The sequence below is a fragment of the Amblyomma mixtum genome, chromosome 2 (genome assembly GCF_055824585.1).
Source record: "Amblyomma mixtum isolate Tamu chromosome 2, ASM5582458v1, whole genome shotgun sequence".
NCBI classification, from domain to species: Eukaryota; Metazoa; Arthropoda; class Arachnida; order Ixodida; family Ixodidae; genus Amblyomma; species Amblyomma mixtum.
Window position 1 is genome coordinate 246,932,692 of NC_143013.1, and position 21,882 is coordinate 246,954,573.

A 21,882-nucleotide genomic window follows, 5' to 3' on the forward strand; every position below is an offset into this window, starting at 1 on the left:
GTACTCCCCACTCTTCCCTGTGAGCCATAGAGTTTCTTTACATTTATCGTATTTGTGATAAATTTAATTTTCGGCATGGCTTTTGATAGCTCTAGTGTTACAGCATGACCCGTAACATATAGTTGGTGCCTAAAATACTGCGCAGAAATGATTTCACCTACTTTAAAAATAGTACACAACAATTTCAAACACAAACCATTTTTTTCACACATAATTGCACTTTTGAAAAAGACTTGGAAGAACGACAGGGACGCCGCCATTCGGTCTCTTTTGGGGCTACACATTAAAAAATATCGTAATTTGCAAAATGAGAGCAATGACGGTTTAGTGAAAAAAAGTGCAATTAATGGATGGTTAAGAGGGTTTCGAATTGGGCTAGTTGGTAGTTAACATGGTCACACATAATTGCGTTTTTGAAAAAGACTTGGAACAACGCGGGGACAACACAAACTCTGGTGCGCAAACTGTCAGCTGAAGTTTTATTGCGATGAGCACACATACATTAGCTTCACATGTCATAACAGAAATCACCAAAAAACGCAGTTAAGCAGCGGTTTTGCAATCATGTCGAATAGCAGGAAAAAATTTTGTTCCAGCTGATTCGATTATATTCGTTAATACTGATCCAAGAGTAGCATTTCCTGTTTGGAAGGCAAGCAACTCTTTGATCAGTGTTAAGCAAATTCAACTCTTGGATCAGTATTAACGAATATAATCCAATCAGCTAGGAAAAAAGCTTTTTTTCCTGCTATTCGACATGATTGCAAAACCGCTGCTTAACTGCGTTTTTTGGTGATTTCTGTTATGACATGTGAAGCTAATGTATGTGTGCTCATCGCAATAAAACTTCAGCTGACAGTTTGCGCACCAGAGTTTGTGTTGTCCCCGCGTTGTTCCAAGTCTTTTTCAAAAACGCAATTATGTGTGACCATGTTAACTACCAACTAGCCCAATTCGAAACCCTCGTAACCATCCATTAATTGCACTTTTTTTCACTAAACCGTCATTGCTCTCATTTTGCAAATTACGATATTTTTTAATGTGCAGCCCCAAAAGAGGCCGAATGACGTTGTATCAAATGCCATTCGATCAGAATGACACTAAGTTTTCCAGTGTGGCAGGGGTATACTATTTTTCAGCGTGTCGAGCATACCGTTTCCGAAGTGCCGCTTCTGCTTGAGTCAGTTCTTTCAAGCCGAACGCCTGTGTGGAATTATAAAGACGCTAACGCATTCAGAACAGGAAAGCCAAGGACAATGGAAAGCAAACCTCGTTTAACGAACGTTCAAGCCAGGAGACTCGCGTTCGTGCGGAAAGTTCTTACGGCTCAGTATCTGCTCGATGCCTGTCCCGGTTTTTTATTGGTTACAACTCGCCGCCCCAACCGTGTCGACTCACTTTAATCGCAGCTATCTGTTGAAAATAAAAATACGTGCTTAGGGCGGCAGTTTTGAAAGTGTGGGAGTGCTGGTAATGCGGTCAGAAATTCGAGACCACAAGTGAAGCATTTCACCTCCAAGCTCGTCAGCGAAAATGACACCTTTACCGTAAATGCGCGTGGCTACTTGGTGCTGCAGCACAAAAGGGCTTTCTGTGGGCTAAGTATGATTTATAACCTTTTTTGTATAAATGAAAAATGGTCTGTGGACATCCATATTCCCCGTTCACGGTGCTCCACGCCATGTGACATCCTTTTGCGTCGTCAGCGCAGTAAACGACGTCTGCTCAGTGTTCGTAGGTGGCACTGAAGTAATGTTATGTGCGTTACACAGCCTTTGCGTATAACTCTATCCTGGCCACTGGCCATGGAACTTGATATGGAATAACTTTTGTTAAGTTAATGCAGCTAAGTTCGGGTGAGATGTTGGCAAAAGACAGCTTCAATAAAATGAAGATGTACACAGGCAAGGGATACAAAAGTATGCTCTCACAAATCTCGACTTTACTCGAATATATGGATGCTGCTTGTTGCCTTTCCGGAAGCTCTAATGCGTGCATCTAATGCCGGTATTAGCGAAAGCTAGTATCATTTTATTTTACCATTGTGAAAATTTTCACACCGAGAGAAAAAGATCATTACTTAACACGAATACATTCTTTTTCGGAAAGCATGGCCTGCATGGGAATAAATGCGTTATACGTAAAAAGATCCCGAGAAAAACAACAACTGTCCTTCTTTCTGACAACTCTGAAATCACGCACCAAGAGATACTCAGTTTTGTCAACACGTGTTGCTCCAATTCAGATGCTCTCTAATATCTAAATTCCGATCTCTCAGCGCATTTGTCCTTCGGTAATAGTGCCTTTTGGCTCATACCCTTAAGAATGCCGCTAGAAAGGAAGAAAAGTGCGAGGGTGCCGATTGCAAAAAACTTCTAATGATATGAATCGCGCTGCCATTGTAAAACAACGCGTTTTCGATAACACACTGCGAGCACAGGCGCCGAAACCTCGTCCTTCCCGACCTGCACAGAATCGCGCCGCATTACAGTGGCAGCAGCATCGTCGCAGTAGCGGTGCAGGCGGGTAGGACCGAGTGAAACCGGTTCGGTCGCTGCTGGCATGCCGCGCGCGTCTACGCTTCCCTCGCAATATCTGCCTCGTGTAAGACAAAACGCCCTCGTCCCGATAGCGTGACGCTGAAGCATCACCTGTTGTGCCCTGGTTATCGAGGCGCCCGATCTACCGAGCCCCTCCGGCAGGGACACCCGCAGCACGGAATCCGAATGTTTTAGCCGTGAGCGCCAGCCAGCTTGCGCTGAAGCAGTATGAAGGTCTCAGTGAGACAGCCGCGGCGACTCTGCCTCGAGCTGCGCTCGCCCCCAGGAAACCAGGAGTCGTGTAAGGCATTCGAAATGAGCGCGACGCTCCTCATAGCGCGCCCGGGGGAGCGCAGTGGAAATAACGGAAACATGTAGTTGTGAGCAATCGCAGTAGAGGAATTCAATGGCCTGGGAAATCTAATAACGGACGCGACTCCTGACTTTCTGAACGGGAATGCTCATGGCTGTGGAGCGGACGTATAACAGAATGCACACAAGCATTCAGTCCTCTTTGGAGAGAAACAGAGCAGAGGAATTACTGGAACCAGCGTGCCTGCGGAGGCAATTGACGTAATCTTGATCGGTGGTTCTGGTGGACGCCTACGCACTTCTCTGGACCTCAGTAACGGCGCCTACTGTCGGGCGTTAATGACCTTTGGCGTCGCCTGCGGGCTCGATGTAGGTTTTTCATACATGAGCGGTAAACCAGGATCCATGCAAGATAGAGTACTGTTTCGAACTCTAGGCCGCGAGATAGAGTTGAAGGAAATGCAGTCACAACATTTAGGTCATTAATTGTGTCATGGATAAATTAGAAAGTAAATTTCGGCAAGTTTGAAAGGTTTGTTTGATATTATTACTGCAGGTACAAGGGTGAATGTTACAGTCGCGTTCCACGTCTGCGCAGATATGTTACGAAGTGTAGAGAAAACACCTTACAATTTTTCGCTCATCCTTAGCACCTCGCGTACCGGTTACCCGACCACAAAATGGTGATTGGTTGGTCGTTTTTCTGTGGTTTAACGCACCAAACTTACTAAGGCTATGATGGACGCTGTTGTGGAGGCCTCCGGATAATATGGACCACCCTAGGGTTCTTTAACCCGCACTTCCAACCCAGAGTACACAGACCTTTAGCATTTCGCCTCCACGGGGTCAGCAGCCAATCACCATAACTAGTGAGCTACAGCGGCGCCTACCACATAAAAAAAGATTTGAAGTGCTGAAAATTGAGCAAAATGTTTTGCGCCAATATAAATGAATAGCGGAAGATACACGCGATCCCAATTTCATGTGACCATTCACGGCAAATGAAATTGTACATAAGAACACAGATTATATTTCTTTTAAAATTCTTTAGCATAAAGTACCTACACCCCCCGTCAAAAGTATACAGACCAAGGGGCTGGCTAGTGAGGCCTGCATCATCCCTCGTTATGCAACCTGAGCAACCATAGTCTAGTATCTCTAGTTAAGCATCCTCAGCGACAGAAATCTTCCGAAATAGGAATTGCTTTGCGTCCTCAGTTCTGTGAAGGTTTTGGTGGTTTAACGCGCTAGGGAGTCGCTGGAAACAGCTTAGAAGCAAACCCCGTGGACTGTACACTTTTCGTCGGAGGCTGTACGTCTACACCTAAAGGTATTGTGTTGTGAGACAGCACATGTGTCGAGTCTCTAGGCACAGTGTTCAACTCTGTATTGAATATCCTCTATTGGAAAGAGGCAAGAAAAAGGAGTAACCTGTTAGCACAAATGGTTATGTTGAAGCGACATTGTACTGCTACTTCGCTGCCAGCAGACATGTCAAAAAAACATGTGTGCGCTAGTAGGGACCCCGCATTCCATCTATCCTTGTATATTTGCAGTCATCGTAATAACTTCTTTTATTGCTCAAGCACTACACATTCCATTGAATTGCTTAGCCGTTGTCTGTGGAGTTACTCTCTGACCTCGAAGAGCTGGGTGTCTGATTTCCACCCGCTTGGGTCACAGACAGGCCACCTAGGTCACGAAACCTTGTGACGTTATCACAACCCGCCCACGCGAATGGGAGTAAAGTACCCATCATGGCAGGGAGCAGTGCATTTAATGAATACTTTTGAGAGATTGTTCGGGAAGAGCATTCTGAGTCTCACAAGACCTGCAGATGGCAGCGCTTCCCATCGCAGGGCAGCCCGCGTATCGCTCAACCGCTGCACCACTGCGCCAAGAATAGTATGATGACTCCCGACGATCTATGAATGTAAAGAAAAGGATGACTAACTTTGCATATATGGGCATTAACCCAGTAACACTATGGCGTCATAGCCTTAAAGCTAAGCTTAAATGTTCCCTTGACTTTTAAGGCACTACAACGAAGGTCCCCGCTCTATAATTTTGCCGATTTTTAACGCCTGCTTTACAATATAAATCGAGCCTCTACTTGAATACTGAATTGAATTCTAAAGGGAAGTGCTCGAGGATCTAATTCGCATTTGTCCTAACCACGCTATATCGTCCCTCACTTTTTCCCTGTTTTCTGATCACGCGACCAAAAATGCCCATACAAATCCATATACCTCTATACAGACATCGAGGATGTTATTAGTGTACTCAGAAGGCTATGACTGGCTTGACAGACGAATCCGCCCCCACGTACTGATGAAGCGGCAGAAACGGTGCATGGACGAAATGCCATCAACAACAAACGGACTATTGTACATAGCTACAGATTCATTTGCAAGTAATAACAGATCGGGATGGTAACAAATTCATAACAGTGAACAAAAGCATAAACACTGCAATAAGCCAGAAATTTAGAAAAGAAAATAAGTACAAACATTTTAGAGAACGTTTGCTGCACACGAGACTGCGTAATCAGGCCTTCAAGACTCCGAGTCCGAATTAAGCAGGTTTGTATTAATATACCGGAGCATTTGACAGCTGTAGTTCGTGCGAAAGGATGGGACGTACCAGATCTCATTGCTACGTGTGGAGTAATAATTAGTTTTGGGGTGTAAGTTTGCTAGGTCATCAAATAAAGTCCCATGACTTTTCCGTTTTCATTCATAGCGTTTCTTTAACAATAGATTGCAAAGGTCATTGACTGGTGTTATTTGCAGTGATGGGAAAAGAGGCTGGGTATGAGGCTTAAATTGTGCATTAGCACTAATACCAACGTTCCTTTTGTATTCGCCGTAATCTATAAGTGTTTCACTATGTTGTCGCTCCACCCCCCCCCTTCAGGAACCAGCAACAAAGCTGCATAAAGACTGTGACCCACAGGACTTTCAGTTTCCTTTTTAAAGTAGAGATCTTGCACCTTCAAAAACAAATAACCAGGCCTAAAGCACAGCCTCGGTCGTTTGCGAGAGAACATCGATGGTTCAGTGCTTTTATTTATTTATTTACAGTGTACCCTGCGACGCCAAGACATTACAGCAGGGAAGTCGGCTTCACAATGCAATAGATTGTATCAAGCTATAGATTTCCAAGAAATAAAAACAACAAAAGCGCAAACGGGTCTTATGTGCAAAAAGAAAAGTAAGACAAGAACAGTTAACTACATATCGCTGCTGTGCTGCTGCTGGCGCGTACATGCACTGGAAGCGCATTCCGGTCTTACATTGTGTTCGAAAAAAGCAAAATTTGGTGTTATTTGTTGTGCACTTAATTTCGTGATTCTTGTTTTCGTGGTCCCTTGTGGCCGACATGTGGTTCGGGGGTGAATATATTTTTGCCTCTCGATTTTTTCTGAATGTATATCCAGTATGTCACCTTAAGCCTACTTTTTTTTGTCTAGCTTTCTACGAAGAGTTTTTATCCGATTGTATTTTTAATTTCAGTGACGTTAGCTTCTGTTCAGTGTGGTTCGGATATAAACCTGGCTTCGCGGTTTTGTATACGTTCTAATTTATCGATTCGATAGCTTTGTTGGGGGTACCCTACAACACTGGCGCATTCGAAGTGCGTCTTACGTGCAGCTAATACGCTGAAAGTTTGTCTCTAGGGAGCATTACGATGCGTCTATTTTACTAAGTTAAGGATTCCAGTTGATTTATTTAGCACCCTATTCATGTGTTGAGATTGTTAGTGAGACCAAAACCTAAGTACTTTATTTCACACGTTTTTTTTTCTGTGAATTATTTCCAATTTTATACGAACGAAAACTATTACTTTGTTTTCTAAAAAATGTTACATGGTAACATTTTCTAGTGTTCAACTGTAGCTCACGCGACTGGCACCATGCGGGTAAGCTGTGTAAACCCTTTTAGAGAACTTTCGCATCGCGACTACTTAAAACTGAGAACTATATGTTGCACAGTGATCAGTAAATGCAAGGACACCGAACAGTTTTATCAGAACACACAGGTAGAAGGCTCACAGTGTAAACACAGCTGGTCCCTTGTTCCGTTATCGGTTTTGTAACTGCGCCAGTTTAGATAACTACTAAAATATGCGTAAGAACCAGATAAAAATGTACTTGTAATGGTTTGCTTTGCCAAATTGATACTACTAAGTTCATTTCCAATGCGTAATTGTGACTACTAGGCGCTAAAGGAGCGTAACGGCTTTTCTTTACTTTCTTTCTCCTACGTCCCCTCCATATGGCGGTATAAAAACTGCCTCGCGGTATTTGATACCTTGTGTACAAATTGCGTGTTTTCCTTAGAAGTGTTCCGTTATCGACCCTTTCAAGCTGCAACGCCCAGAAGAAGCCACCGACGCTTTGGCCTTCGTGGATTATCACCGGGGATACCTGCGAAAAGCGCTCAAAGCCCGAAGGCGAAGGAAGAATACACCCTCTACATGTTCGCTACAACGAAGATCGCTGCCGCTTCTGGTTCAGGGACGTTTCGGCACCTCTAGAATCCGCGGCGCGTATGAACTGCGTGCGATACTGTCTATAAAGCCACCTTCTCAGTAGCGCTTGCTGCGCGCTTTTTTGTTTTTATTATATCATCAATGTTTACCGCTGTCCTCCTTGTGCCAAAGACTCAGTATAAAAGGTCCGGAAGGGAGTTTCGTTCGACTCAGAGTGGGGGTTTTTCTTGCCGTGTGCACAGGCGGGAAACATCGTTATAGTCATGGTAAGGAAAAATATACGTGTTCTTTGTTTCGCGCGGCTTTCTGGATCGGATAAACATATGAGTGAAAATAAAGAGGCGCCATGCTAAGGTAAACTATGGAGTTGCTTGAAAGAAAGATCAGTTTCTAAAATGGAGGGACGGCTTATGTGGAACCGCCTTAATTGTATAAGTGCTTTGACAAATATGAAGCGCTTTCTTTGGTTGGAGTTACGCTAAATGGGCAATTTGTCACCAAAAAAGGAAAGGGATTTTGTATGTGCTGCCTGAATGTATGGATGGATGGAAAACTTTATAAAACTTTATTATGCAAGTGACTTTGGACTGTGCAAGGTCTCAGGGCCACCGCACAAGCTTCATCTGCTATCAGCGAAGCCATATATGTTCTTACTAAGCTATCCTTGAGCTATAATGCAAGTTGTAATGTGCTGAGAGTGAAACCGTACCGTCTCCTACCATCCCCGATTCTTAAGTTGGCACCGAGATCGCCGCCACTCGGTATACAGATGGCTTACTTTGCTCTTTCCAAACGCACATGCATCTCGCTCTGGAGTTCGGAAATTTGAAGGCAACGGCGGGACGTATTAGCCAGGGACAAACAACGGCTCCCTTCTAGTGAACTGACTGGAATAATGACTCAGCAGATAAGCAGAAAAACGTCCGAGAGCATAATAAATCTTTAAATTGGCATTTTCAGGACATAAGGTGGATGCCAGTAATTAACTCTAAAAAGAATGCGACTTTAAGAGTACTGATTTCTGATTCGTGTGTCTATTGCGTAGGATTCAAAGAAGCGGTAAGTAGAAGAGCTCGAATATGTGACAGCGATTAATCGCAGATAAGAGGGACATGTTTGAGGGAATGCCAATTCCAAACATGCATTAAGGCACGTGCAGAACGTTCTCCTTTTTTTGTTGCTCTAAAGAACGCAAAGCTTAGAATCGTGCGTAGTTCGCAGTGCAGTTACAATTGAGCGCTTGATAGCGTCAAACTGTTAGACGCGCAAGAGTTTCCATAAAATGATTGCACCAGCTATGTATCCAGGCGCTTGCTTTTTCGGCAAAGAACATCATTGGCCACGCTGGAGGAAAAACAGTCAGTGCAAGTTGCCACGGCTAAAAACTCCTTCATCGTTTCTTAGTAACTTGTATATTTCCTAAATAATTAGCGACAAGAACTTCAGAGTGCAAATTCCAATCAGCCTCTTAACTGCTAGTTACCCGACGAGTATGGTGTCCAAAAAAGCCAAATGCATTGCAGTGGCACATGATAGAGATATTATTTAAAAGTAGAAAGGTACAAAACAACCTTTCCGGAACTAATCACAAGATTTGGGGCCGAAGGCGAATCACCATTATTCGTTGGAGCGAGAGAAAGAAGAAAATTGTCTTGCAAATAGGCCTGCGAAGGAGCGTATTTTTTTTTTAGGTTCTGTAGCAGTGGTCTGCGCTTTTCTCCTTCCGGCCGTGCATATAATTTTACTGCAGTCTCTCGTGCACTGGATTTTGCGGAGGTGACATAGCAGGATGTATAGAGAAAAGCCGTTTGCCTTGCGAGAATAGGTTGAGCTCCCTTCGCCGCATGTAGCTAGCGCAGCATGAGCTAGAGAGCGCCGCATACTGAGAGAAGAGTCCGCCTTTGCAGGGCTTCATACTTCCGCTCCTCTTTTATTGGCTCACCTGGAGACTCACTAATATCTTATGCCTTTGCATTTTTCCAGATTCGCGCAATACTTTTGCTGGCCACAGCCAGTAACGCATTTGCCGCCTACCTCGGCGGCGGCTACCACACCGCAGTCGCCGGCCTCGCACCAGCCAGCTACGCGGTAGCAGCACCAGCTGTGGCCACAACATTCCACCACGCTCCAGCAGTTGCTACCATCGCTCACGCCGCCCCCGCAGTTGCCACTTTCCACGCTGCTCCATCGGTCGCTACAGTGTCCAGGTTCCAGACTTACCACGCCCCAGCGGTCGCTACCGTGGCCGCTGCGCCCGCTGTGGCAACTTACCACGCCCCAGCCCCGGTACTTTCTTTGGCTCCCGCTGTTACCCGGGTGGCAACTCTTCGCGCCGCTCCGGCCTTCGCCACAGTGGCCGCTGCACCAACTTTCGTGGCCGCTCCCGCACCTGTTGTCGCTGCTGCTCCCGCGGTGACCCGAGTGCACACCTATCATGCTGCACCTGCCGTCGTGGCTGCACCTGCCGTCACGAGGTTCGCCACTTACCACGCTGCCCCAGCTTTCACCACCGTCCACGCCGCGCCAGCCGTCGCCACTCCGGTGGTGACCAGGGTGGCAGCTGTTCGGGCGGCCCCAGTTTTTACCGCCTTTCAGGCTGCGCCAGCCGTCGCCACTGTCCATGCTGCACCAGCAGTGGCCGTAGCCGCTCCTGCCGTGACCAGGGTGCACGCAGTCCACCATGTTGCTCCTGCCGTTGCCACTGTCGCAGCAGCTCCAGCTGCAGTGGTAGCTGCAGCCCCAGCCGTGGCCGCTGTTGCTGCCGCTCCAGCCGTCGCTGCCGTCGCTCCTGCTTACGGCTACGGTGTCAGCAGCCTCTACGGGGTGGGTCACTACGGTTTTGGCCATGGCCTCCTGTCAACCTACGGTCTGAACTATGGCTACGGCCTGGGTGGCCTCGACTACGCAGCTCTTCTTCGCAAGAAGAAATGTATGTATTATCGTTTTCTCAAGCTTGATTCGGAAGCTTGCGCATAGAAATTATCGTCCTGAAGTTCATTCCCAAAGGCTTCTGGGATTGACAATCAGCAGTCTGCCTAGACGCTTTCTCAGGAGGTACCCCATGGAAGTGGCCGTTAAGCTAGACATTGGGGCCACCTGCAAGTGCTCATAAAGAAAAAAATGCCACTAGCTGGGTTCCTGCCAAGTTTGCTAGGTTTTATAGAAAGACTAGTTATTAAACAGCTTCTAACATTGCAATACAGTTTGATCGCAGAAAATTAGTTTGTTTGAGCGAAGTCAAGTGCTGCATATCATAGGAAAAGATCGCTACGTCTTGCTCGTAAAGTTTCTGCCGGTGTTTGGCGTACTCGTCTCTTAATAGTTCAAATTTTAGGAAAGAATTTGTAGGGTTGGGAACGACTTCTTCAACCTCAGCAAGTTCTTTTTTAGCCGCTGCGCAACAAGGAAATTTCAGCACTTATGTTTCTGTCCTCTTTTGCAGGAACGAATCGGATACATCTATCCGTCATCAGCCCTTGCGTACAAAGAAGTTTCTTCGGGTACTACCACTCCCACTGTTGTACAGTCTGCGAATAAAATCGTACTCAACATCCGTCAGTATCGGTTTCACCGTATCACTTTATTCGGCCTAGTAGATAAGTCTGGAATTCGGCGGTAGTAGTGTTTGTCTTTTTTTATACAACGTAAGCAGTGTTACTTTATGTTTACGAAAACAACGGCTCAAACCATAGTTTAAACTTCAACCGGGGTTGAAGCATCTTCGGTGGTAGAACTTTCCGCCAGCCACATCCCCTTCCTTTCCCGCCAACTTTGACTCTCAACATGAACCATTCACCGCCAAAACTACCAAGTCTACCCTCTGGAAGCGCAACCCACCTAAGGCCGCCCTTCACAAGGCCGCTATGCACTAGAAGTCCACGCACAACAATAACGAAAGAGCGGCAGTGAAATCTAATTCTGACTCAGTGGTAAAGCCCTCTAGAAGCACCGCCCCCTCGCCAACTCCTCGCCCCATTCCACCCACCTAGGTAGATGGCTGCCCATTCACCTGCCACACCCTTCACCCATTATGTACCCGTCCGATATCACACTCCAGAAAAATTATCTCGTGTGTGAAGTCTCGGCATAAAGTAAAAAGCATTCATTCGAGTAGAAACACCCCAGAAATTATTGATGGTAAATCCAAATGCTTCCTCAGAATTGTCGCATCAGATGTCTGACTGTCCCGTAACTTTGCTGCTTCTGATTGCTGATGCTTACGAAACAACGCAACTAAATCTGATTTGTAAATTAGGCGCTTACTTTTGATGCTTCTCATTAGTCCAAAAACAAGATGGACTGCCGTCAGATACGTGTCTTATCTTTACCAAGGTCCTCCCGAAAAATTTTGCATATTTACTAGATCTATTCAGTTCCCACGACATGTTTCAAACGTTTACAAAAAGCGGCTGGATATCTTCCTTCCTATTAAACGACATTGCCGGCGTATTTTTACGTAGTTGTTCATGTAGTTGATAAACCTTACTGATGCACCTCTTCAATCAATGCACGCGCACAGAGGAGGTGCAAAAAACGTGACAGCTTAATTCAAAGTCGTGCATACAGACCGCTCCTGGTGGTTGAGGAACAAGCCTTAATTATTGAGAAATTGCAAGGGTTGCGGTTTGGAAGCCTTAAACTAGCTTTTCTTCGTAAAACTGCTTATGGAACGTACACTTTAAGAAGAGCTGTTGTCGGGCTAATTCGTGATCCTCTACATACGCCATGTTATGTTGCACTAAAACAACGACACATAAGAGAACAACACAAGCACTGAACGAGCGCTCGTCCTGTGCTTGTGTTCTTCTCTTATGTGTCGTTGTTTTTGTACAATATAACATGGATTATGAAACATAAAAAAAGAAAATCCAGTGTCTGGCTGTATCTTATCATAGCTTGTTGTAAGCGCACGAGCACAAGTAGAAGAGAAATGATCCACTAAATTGGTAGCCGCAGAAAAGACAGAATGAGCAGGTTGACGTATATTAAGGGAAACAAATAAATGTTAAGTGCAGCAGTTGCTTCGGATGGATGAGAGAACGGACTATCGCGGAGTATGTAAAGTTACGTGCTCATAGTCACATTTCCGGCAAAAAAGTCTGGGTAGTTTTGTTTACCAAAATCCCAAGTTAATACTCGGGATAGTGCTCTGTTTAAACCATTTAATGAACAGAATCAAAAGTTGTGCGTACTGCACAGGTTTATCCGGAACAACCTGGTACAAACGAATGGGGCTGCCCCTCCAACACCCTATAACTACATTCTGGAAAGCTCCTCTGGCAAAGAGGCTGGCTCTAATCTCGTGTCCTATGCGTTACGTGTAGCGATTTTAGGTGGTCGCCGCGAAAGGGCAGATCCCTCTTTCCAGCTTTCGGCGCAAATGCGGGAGAGGAGCACTTCGCACCGGCAGAGGGCTAGCGGTGAGAAAGAGAGAAATAAAGCGACACTTTCGTGCCGTTCACGTCTGAGGTAGAGTTGCGGGTGAGCCAGACCGTAAAGTGGGCACCAGCTCACACCTTTCAGGCGTGCACCGAATAATAACTCAATGCGCTCTTCCTCTCCAGAAGAATAATTCTAGAGGCAATGTGCATGCAGTCAATTTTCTGCCGAACATGGTGCTTGTTGATTACTGGGAAATATTGAATTGAAGCAGGTACAGAAAGCCGATACTGTTAGCAGGAAAAACTTAATAAATAGCAATGAGAGTCAGAAGAATTGGGGGCGTTTTATTTCGTTATGTATAACTTGTTCTTCAGATAGTGTCTTAAAGGAGGGGCAAGGTTAAAAGCTAAAAAGTACGACGAGGCCTTGGCCGCTTGCACATTTGCATTTCGCAGAAGCGCGGGGAAAAAAAATTCACTTTCTACAGCAGCTCCCTTGAATCATTCATTTTTAGCCCAATACGGCGTATAGCGTTCGGACCGATCGGTTTTTAATTCCTTCTTATATGTGTGAAGCTGTAAATGCATATTTCCTAAAGGCAAGAGAATGACACTGAGTTTGCTCAATGCAGGCAACAACATTCATCAATTACAGTATTAATGTTAACAATAATAATTCTTTACCATTAAAGCAAACAGAAATACCCCAATCTGGCTTCCCTAGGCTACATACTGAATAACGATGAAGCCCGCTAGGCTGTAGAACCTCGCATACATATTTTCGCATCGACACATTAAAGCATAACAAAAGTACAATGCGGAAAAATAAACATTGAGAAAAGAACCTATTCATCTCCGAAGCCAGCTCAGTTGTACGTCCGCGGAAAGGTGGCTATTTTTAAAAATACAGCATAGCATTTGAGGTTATGAATACATGCCGGCAGAGGCCACGGCCACTACTGATGCGGACAGAGATTAGACCTTCGCATTTCAAGTGGTTTTACTATTCGCTCTGCTTCCTTGTGTAGCCAGCGTGTTTTTATAAGCGACACACGCTCAGGACTTCAGAGGCTCTTGACAGATCATATCGGCGTCTTCCCATTTTTCAAGTATGGACGGTCACTACCTGTTTAATAAAAGATAGGTGTGTAAAAACTCTTTCCACTTAGAGGAGACGAGCTCCATTTTCAACTAAGATACGAGTACTTCGTTCTTTCCTCAGGCTTTCCGCTCTACCCGCTACGAGCAGTCGCGACAGAAGGCACCTTTCATTGAGGTCATCTAACTGATGATAGAATAACTTTGAAATTATGGCATTAGGCAGGGATAGCGACGTTGTACTCCTAATCAGGCAGGAGAAAGTGTTTTAACATATAGCGTGGTCTGAAGAAATATAGTGCTCTTTCCGCACTTGTTTCTCATCAGGCGAAGTCGATTCATAGAACCATGTGAAACTAAGGCAGGGATTCGCAGAAAAATGACCGTCCTCTTGTCGTTTAAGCATTTTTTATTTCTTCGACAGAAAGAGCGAACAATTCAGCCCGTTATTTTTAAGGTAGTTGAGTTTGTCTCTGATTTTCTGGAGACAGGTATAGTTACGCTGGTTTTCGCCGATTTTCATGCCAGGCCAGGTACACAATCGTTCTCTCTAATCGCCAGTTCCATGACCCTGGCGGCGACGACTCTCTGCCTCTGTGGCATCAGCAGTGCTGCGATAGAAAGCGACTGCATTCAGCTGCGTCTCGACCTCAGCACGCAAACAAACCGGAGTAATAAAGACATTTTAGCCAGTTGGTACTGCATCTTCAAATAAAAAGCTCAAAAGACGAAGGACGTAGACAGAACAGACACCACAAACACTGAATCGCCACTGATCGCTTACTGAAAAAATGCGCTATAAATGCGCACTAAAAACAACAAAAGAGAAGAAATCTCCGCCTCGGGTGTTTGGTCTCCGAGAACATAAGTACTGAGGCTGACATTCACCACCTGCTTTGGGTTTTCCCGGTGCTGAAGCCGACAAGAATTCGGCGCTTGGCGGCGGCGTGTCTCTCGTCGAACAATCCTGATTCATATATCGCTTGGACGCAAGGACCACATCATCGTTCACCCCTCGACAACATTAGATCAGCGAAACTTTTTTCGTTTACTTAAGTATTCTCGTCATCCGTCAATAGATACCCTTTCAAGTTCTTGGGCAATAAACATCGCTCTAAAAAAATCATTCAGGCGCGTCTAGGTATGAAAACTCCCTTTCCTGTAGAACAACTGATGGATCACTAACACAAGTGTGCTCGTTTTTATAGATAGGATAGGCCTCCAAACTTCCCTTGTTATTTGATTGGTGTGCCCAAACAAAATTGCGGTTTTGTCAGGAAAAGGCTCACACCCACGGCGTTCACTCAATGCTTCCCTAGATTTTAAGGCTGTTTTTCAGAGATAGCTTATGCTCTAGCAGGTATATATCGAAGCGTCGGCCGTTTTAACGTTTTACGAACTGCCTTACCTCGGTCCAAAAATTTTATTTATTCGCAGACAACGATGCTGCCGGCGTATTCATCATATTCGATATAACTCCCGAACATACTTAGGACTGCCTTCTTCATATACAGCCGAATGGAAAAGCAGAGAGAGAGAGAAACATGTTTGCTAAATGAAAGGAGCTCGGGGCATTCCCCTGGGTCCCCGCACGACCACACTGCACTGCCGGGTCCTGCGAGCGCAGCAGGGTCTCCAGTCAACCTAGGTCTTGAGATTCTCTATAGAGAATATAATAATATAAGCCCCACGATTATAATTATAAGCCCCACGAGGGAGGGTCCTCCGGGCAGATGGAGAGGATGTGAAGGAAAGAGGCGAAGGGTGCTTGGCATAGGGTGGAAGCAGGAGTGGGGAAGGAAGGGTGATAGTGGGCGAGGCTAAGGAGTGAGGGGAGAGCGTGTGTCTGTAGTCCGCGCCTGAGTGCTGCGTGTTTATTATATAGGGAGGGGTGGGGCGGGGGGTAGAGCTGGCGTGAGGCACTGTAGGCCTGCTTCAGTTCGCAGAATGAGTGCATGCGCTACTTCGTGCATCATCGATCCGAGGCCACCTGAGCCCGGTTTAAAGAACCTCAAGCTAAAAGGTTGGAGGCCTTGTTTCCGGGATTCCCGGGTTGCGCTGGCACCCATGTAAGCTCCACTTGGCGGAGTGGGGGTGCATCGGGCCAGCCCATTATGCCAAAAGCAGGGACATGGATTCGGCCTCGAAAATAAGATATTTTTGGCTCCCTTGAAATACAGAACCTTTCCTTCACTTGATGTAAAATGACAATGCTAGCTGCTTATTGGCCGACGACTGCACCCTTGACTTCCAGGCTTGACTGCCATGCGACCAAACCTAAGCAAAGTTCAAAAGCTTGAGTCAGCCCTTTCTGAATGATCTCTGACCCCACGGCGTCTTGGCGACTGCGTCTGCATCAGGAGTAACCATTTGTAGAACACCAAACTTAGCTGCAAAGCGTGTTCGGGACACGTTCATACCATGTCGTCCCAGATGATGGCAGAGAACTGCGAAGAAATCGACAAGATGTGTTATGTGCTGCCTTCGCAAAAAAGGTATCAGCCGTAACCGTATCAGCCGGTATCAGCCGTAAGCCCCAGCCCGGTATCAGCAGTCCCGGTATCAGCCGTAAGCCGGTATCAGCCGGTATCAGCCGTAGGTCCCAGCAGAGATTTCTATCGTTCCGGTAGACGTTCGCACGGAATCAAGTGAATCAGTACTACCGTCCGCACAATTTGAAGCGCTGTATCGAAGCCCACGAATAAATCCACGAGACATTAATGCACTTTGCTTATTGAGGCCACATTAAACACCAGTAGGCCACCGACGTCCTTCAAGGACACGTCGTCCATGCCATAAGTTGACGAATCATGGTTCTTCCAAAAAAGCGGTTCGATATGAGAGTGGCAGGCTTCCGAAACGAAGAGGGATATAGCACAGTCTGCATTTGTGCAACCAGCCAAGCTCATCTGGCAACAAGGACGGTATCTACACACTGTCACAATAAAACCAAATCTCTCTCTCGTCTCGGAAATACGAGTGTGATCTTGCTGTTATTCCTGCGCGTCGCACGGCTGTAGACAGTGCAATCACATCCGAGCATTCATCTTAAATGGCTGTTAGATTGCCAATACGGTGTGTTTTTGATTAATTCAATAACCTTGATTTTACTCAGCAGAGATATTTAGTGAAACTGCATGAGATATAAAACCGAGGTAACGAAATAATAACATTCCCCATTAATGAAGTGACTTTCGACTGGTAAGAGACGGAAAAAAAGAATTCTCAACTTCTTTTTTTTGCATGCTTGAAGACTGACCGCGATGTCTGTAACACGACTGCATGTGCCATGGAGAGATCGACCAAAATGTACACTTGTTTCGGACATTCTTGGATCCTGTTATCATCCAGGGCACACTGACAAATTTTTATTGATCTCATGTTTTGAAAAATGCATTCAGCTGCTGGTTCTATAGACCACTCTATGCAATCACTTCCCGAAAATATAATCTAAAATCAAAACTTCTTCAGACGCAAACAACATGGAATAATTTAAAGGTTTGTCATGTGACCTTTAGCTCATCTATTACAGTGACGATTCGCACGCCTTTTCAGTCTGGTTTTCATACCGACTGCATATTTTTGAAGTTTTCATAAGCGCCTTTCAATCATAAGCGCCTGTCACACTTTTCGCACCCAAATTATATTATCTTAAAAGGCACAATACACTCAGAATAGAGTACGGGTTTGTGAACAAAAGTATTCTGTTATCACATTCATGTGTTCGGTAGATATGCGGCAGATCCAGTGCACGTGACAAAAGGAAACCGTAGAACAGCGTATTAGGGTAGTGAGGCACCCGCAAACGCTGCTTGACGCGTCTGATATCTGATAGCGGAATCCGTGGGCACAGCGCCCAAAGTCAGACCCTGAGGCACGATTTTCAATTGTAACACATTGCAAAACGCCAGTAGTAGTCATGGCTGGCGGCCCCTTCCTGGATGGCTCCTTCTTGAAGATAGCAACCGCTGGTCAGGTGCGTAGCCTGGCACACGCTGCCAGCTGAGACGGTCCGAATTTCAAAGAGCTGCACAGATCTATATCTGCTGTTTTCAAAGAAGCCGCAGTTCAGTAGACTGGGGGAAAGGCACAATCATAAACTGCAGCACTAGGGCCCCTTTTTTTATTCAACAAAGCAGCGCATTTTCGATTTTTTCTCTGAAATTTATTGCAAGCACGTCGCCCCAAACTCAGATACAGATCCCCAAGAATCTCCCGAGGCAAAGCAGCTCCTCCCAAAAAAGCATTACATACACGCACAAAAAAAGTGGATAGACTAAGTGAAGAGTGTTGGGGTCAGCGCTGTGCCTTGCTGTACCTGTCCCCCAAGGCATATTTGGAGTAACGCGACAGCCTGCTATCCATGCAGAAAATGAACCTCGATGTGACCCTTCTTAAACTGCAAAATGAGTTTTGCAAGCAGGGTGTCCGCGCTGGCCGTTTCATCGAAGTGCTTTAAAATTCTACGGAAGAGGGGTGGGCGGCGCGCTAATGATCCTTTCTTTCCCCAGAGCTCCCAGATAAAAGCGCCTCCTGAGTAGGCGCCAGTTAGCAGCAGTCTCACCCACGTTTGGACGGCAGCTAGCACAACGATGATTTCTGTGAGTATCTTAGACTCATGGTTCTTTCTTTGACCTGGATTCATAGTCTTGCAAAGAGAAAAAGAGTGGAATTGTTACATCGTTAAGGCTAACACACATCAAGCCTCAAATCGGACTTTCTTTTCCCTCTAAAAATTCACGCTGAAAGTTTTTCTGCTGATACGGAAAATGTTTTAGGCATGGATTCACAGGTGACATATTATACGCGACATTCAGATATGAAATGTGAACGACTGAAGGAAATCAAGGCGCTGTCCGGAAAAAAGGACCATCGCCATGTTAGCAGAGTGTGCATGTGGCAGCGGCCCATTTCACAGTGTAATAACCTTACCCCCTTATTCCAGGGGTTGTTATCTCACAGAGTAATAGACTTCGATGCGAGCATTAAGTGTATGCATAGAGACCACATATTTTAATCTGTGAATTTTTACTTTATTCGCGGCCGCTCCTACATTTTTTCTCAAATCAAGCGCAAAATGCAGCGCTGGTGAAAGGGTTTCGAGAAAACTAGAATATTTCTTACGCGCCGCCGCGGTGGCTCAGCGGTTATGGTGCTCGGCTGCTGGCCCGAAAGACGCGGCTTCGATCCCGGCCGCGGCGGCTAGAATATCTTTCGAGGAGAAATTCTAGAGGCCCGTGTACTGTGCGATGTCAGTGCACGTTAAAGAACCCCAGGTGGTCGAAATTTCCGGAGCCCTTCACTACGGCGTCCCTCATAGCCTGAGTCTCTTTGGGACGTTAAACTCCATGCACCAAACCAAACCAGAATATTTCTTACCTCGCGACTAGGCAGGCCAGGTAGAGCATAAGTACGTAGACGACGAATCGTAACCAACTGTTATTTCGTAGCCTAGGCTATATAAGTATGGCGCTAGCTTCCGAGTTTTTGTTGCTATTCTATCGAAGCCAAAGTTATATTTCAGTATTGCTATCCACGGTATCAGCTGTCCATCGCTTGATTTAATGCAGCAGAAGTAAAGATAGCAAAAGATGAATTCCGCAACAGAATAGAACCGTTCGTAAGCAAGACATTAGAGTTCGTATCACGTGCGAAGCTGTTGTTTGATTATCGAAATTATTTGCAGAATGGAGCCCCACGCAAATGACTCTATGAAATAGCATGGCTTAGCACACAAACATGAGCCCCATAAAACTGTCACAATACTATTAGAAAATTCCTAAGGGTTCGAAACAGGTATAATATTGTGCAAAAAGAAAAAGCATTAGATATTTATGTGCCACAGTGTCATAAAAAGCACTTACTGTGATAGTCATGAAAAGCCCCTCCAAAATATCTTAGCACTTTCAAACTAGAGCGAGGAAGAGGCAGCGAATTTAAAACGCTTCCTGCTTTCGCACTTCAGTGCACGATTTATATCAGTTAAGTTTAGCTTGAAGTTTTCTGCATATTGTGCGTCCAACATTAAAAAAGGCACTCTAGTCTAGTCGGCAACTATTTCCAGCAATGTACATGTATCTGATTATACCTGGACGTGGAATGGGGACACTATTGAAGCCAGCTTCAGCGAGGAGCCAGAAAAAACTAAGGCAACCAAGGTAACCACTTTACAGTGGTAGGCTTCCCGGTGGCACAGCTGTAAATATATACAGCAAGAATAACCATTTTAGTTGGTAGCCCCGTTTTGGCAAGGATTGCATAATAGTTAAGAACCATGCTACATACTGTGCCAACAGGTGGAAGCAGGTTACTTTTTGTTTATTTTTATTTTCGTATGAAAATCCAGCAGCTATATTCGAACCAATATATAATTTCATGTGAAGACTGTGCCATGGCGTAACTACTTTTCAGAAAAAACTGGGTCCCTCACTATTTGGCAAGCCCATCTGCAAACTGGAAGTAACTGGGCAATATTTTCAAGTGACATAAAAGGGACATGCGCTAAAGTTACTTGACGAAATGCGAGGAAATGCCTGCACCAAGAATGCAAAAAAAACAGATTCATTTTTTTACGATTTTATTATATAATTTCGGCAGGTAACGGAGGTTTGTACATGCAAAGCGGTGTAATTCGTCCTGATCAAGCGTCCTACCAAGGAAACCATTCAGGTCACCAGCATTCTCCTCAAATGATGACATACAAAATAACCCTTTCTTCAGACTGAACGTCCCCCGAAAAGCTTATTTGTCTCCTTCTTTTTATACGCAGTTCCGTGCCTGCATTGTCCTGGCCTTGGCCGCCAGCGCTTTCGCTGGTTACACAGGTTATGGTTTGGGCTACGGCCTGGGCTATGGCTATGGATTGGGATATGGCTTGGGCTATGGCTACGGAGCTTCCTACCTCGCCGCCCCAGCCGTCGCCACCTACCACGCCCCAGCAGTGGCCACCATTGCCCACGCTGCCCCAGTAGTTGCTGCTGCTCCAGCTGTCGCTACCTACCACGCCCCAGCTGTTGCCACTGTCGCCCACGCCGCCCCAGTTGTCGCTGCTGCCCCAGCCGTAGCCACTTACCACGCTCCAGCCATCGCCACCTACGCTGCTGCCCCGGCTATTGCCACCTACCACGCTCCAGCTGTGGCCGCTGTTGCTCACGCTGTTCCAGCTGTTGCTACCGTCGCCCACGCCGCCCCAGTCTACGGATACGGCATTGGCACCCTCGGCTATGGCGTTGGCGACTACGGCTTTGGCTACGGTCTTGGTACCTACGGTCTCAACTACGGCTATGGCCTCGGGACTCCCTTCAGCTACGCCACCCTCCTTCGCAAGAAGAAGTGTAAGTAGGTTGTTCGAGTAAGCGCTTGAATTCCTTTCAGTGAGCCGTATTAGGCTTGCAGGTGCCCAAAGTTTCAGACCCCGGCAACATGTGCAGGAAAATTTACTTGATATTCAGTAAATTTTACCTAAGAAGCAAATAACTAAAATTCATTTTCGGAAAGTGATTATCATTGTAATTCCCTTGTTCATTATGGACCCCTGAAGGGCGTCGTTAGAGAAGAAATGAACAATGAGATGAAATGCAAACAAACATTGGCTGCAGTACATAAGTCGCGTTTCATATCGAGTGCTTAGTTTTCTTACATGCAGTCACGCTGCATAGCGTGCTGGTGTGCTTTGTATTACGCGTTCATCGCGGTTCGACAGACTCAGCTAAGATTCAATCAGTTAAAAATAAACGTACGGAGCGACAAAACTGAAGTGTAGTTTAAAACGCTGTGTATCTTTTTCAGCACAACGGTAGTGCTCCTAATCAGGCAATAAAAGAGAGAACGATATTGGAGCAGTTTTTATATTGAGTGACACCAACGCTTCTCTCAGGCAGTATATATCAGGGAACTATGAACTGAAACTCAAGCGGCGAACGTCAAGTAAACCCAATGCATTCAGTGAAGCCAAACAATTTGTACATATTAACTAATTCCTTGCTTTGTTGCGTCTTTCTTTCTTTCAGAATCTGGTCATCGCTTCAAAATTTCATTCCACATGAGATTATTTTATT

At 45.7% G+C, this 21,882-nt stretch overlaps 2 protein-coding genes across 2 annotated transcripts; both read left to right on the forward strand.

Annotated features, from left to right (window-relative positions):
- The first annotated feature begins 6,767 nt into the window (after positions 1-6,767).
- On the forward strand, positions 6,768-16,144 carry LOC149363331 (uncharacterized). The gene is made up of 3 exons (XM_089568457.1): positions 6,768-6,773; positions 9,330-10,275; positions 16,080-16,144. Exons 1-3 carry the CDS (start codon positions 6,768-6,770, stop codon positions 16,142-16,144), a joined length of 1,017 nt encoding a protein of 338 aa, XP_089424583.1.
- A 1,600-nt stretch (positions 16,145-17,744) lies between these two features.
- Positions 17,745-21,167, forward strand: LOC149363332 (uncharacterized). The gene is made up of 2 exons (XM_089568458.1): positions 17,745-17,801; positions 20,595-21,167. Exons 1-2 carry the CDS (start codon positions 17,745-17,747, stop codon positions 21,165-21,167), a joined length of 630 nt encoding a protein of 209 aa, XP_089424584.1.
- Positions 21,168-21,882: the final 715 nt, after the last annotated feature.

What these genes read in the sequence shown, in the direction of transcription:
- LOC149363331 (XM_089568457.1), top strand. An exon ending in TCTTCTTCGCAAGAAGAAAT is followed by an intron (nt 10,276 to 16,079) that starts GTATGTATTATC and finishes CTTGACTTCCAG; the next exon opens with GCTTGACTGCCATGCGACCA.
- LOC149363332 (XM_089568458.1), top strand. Translation starts at nt 17,745, where the DNA reads ATGGCTGGCGGCCCCTTCCTGGATGGCTCCTTCTTGAAGATAGCAACC. An exon ending in AGATAGCAACCGCTGGTCAG is followed by an intron (nt 17,802 to 20,594) that starts GTGCGTAGCCTG and finishes TTTTATACGCAG; the next exon opens with TTCCGTGCCTGCATTGTCCT.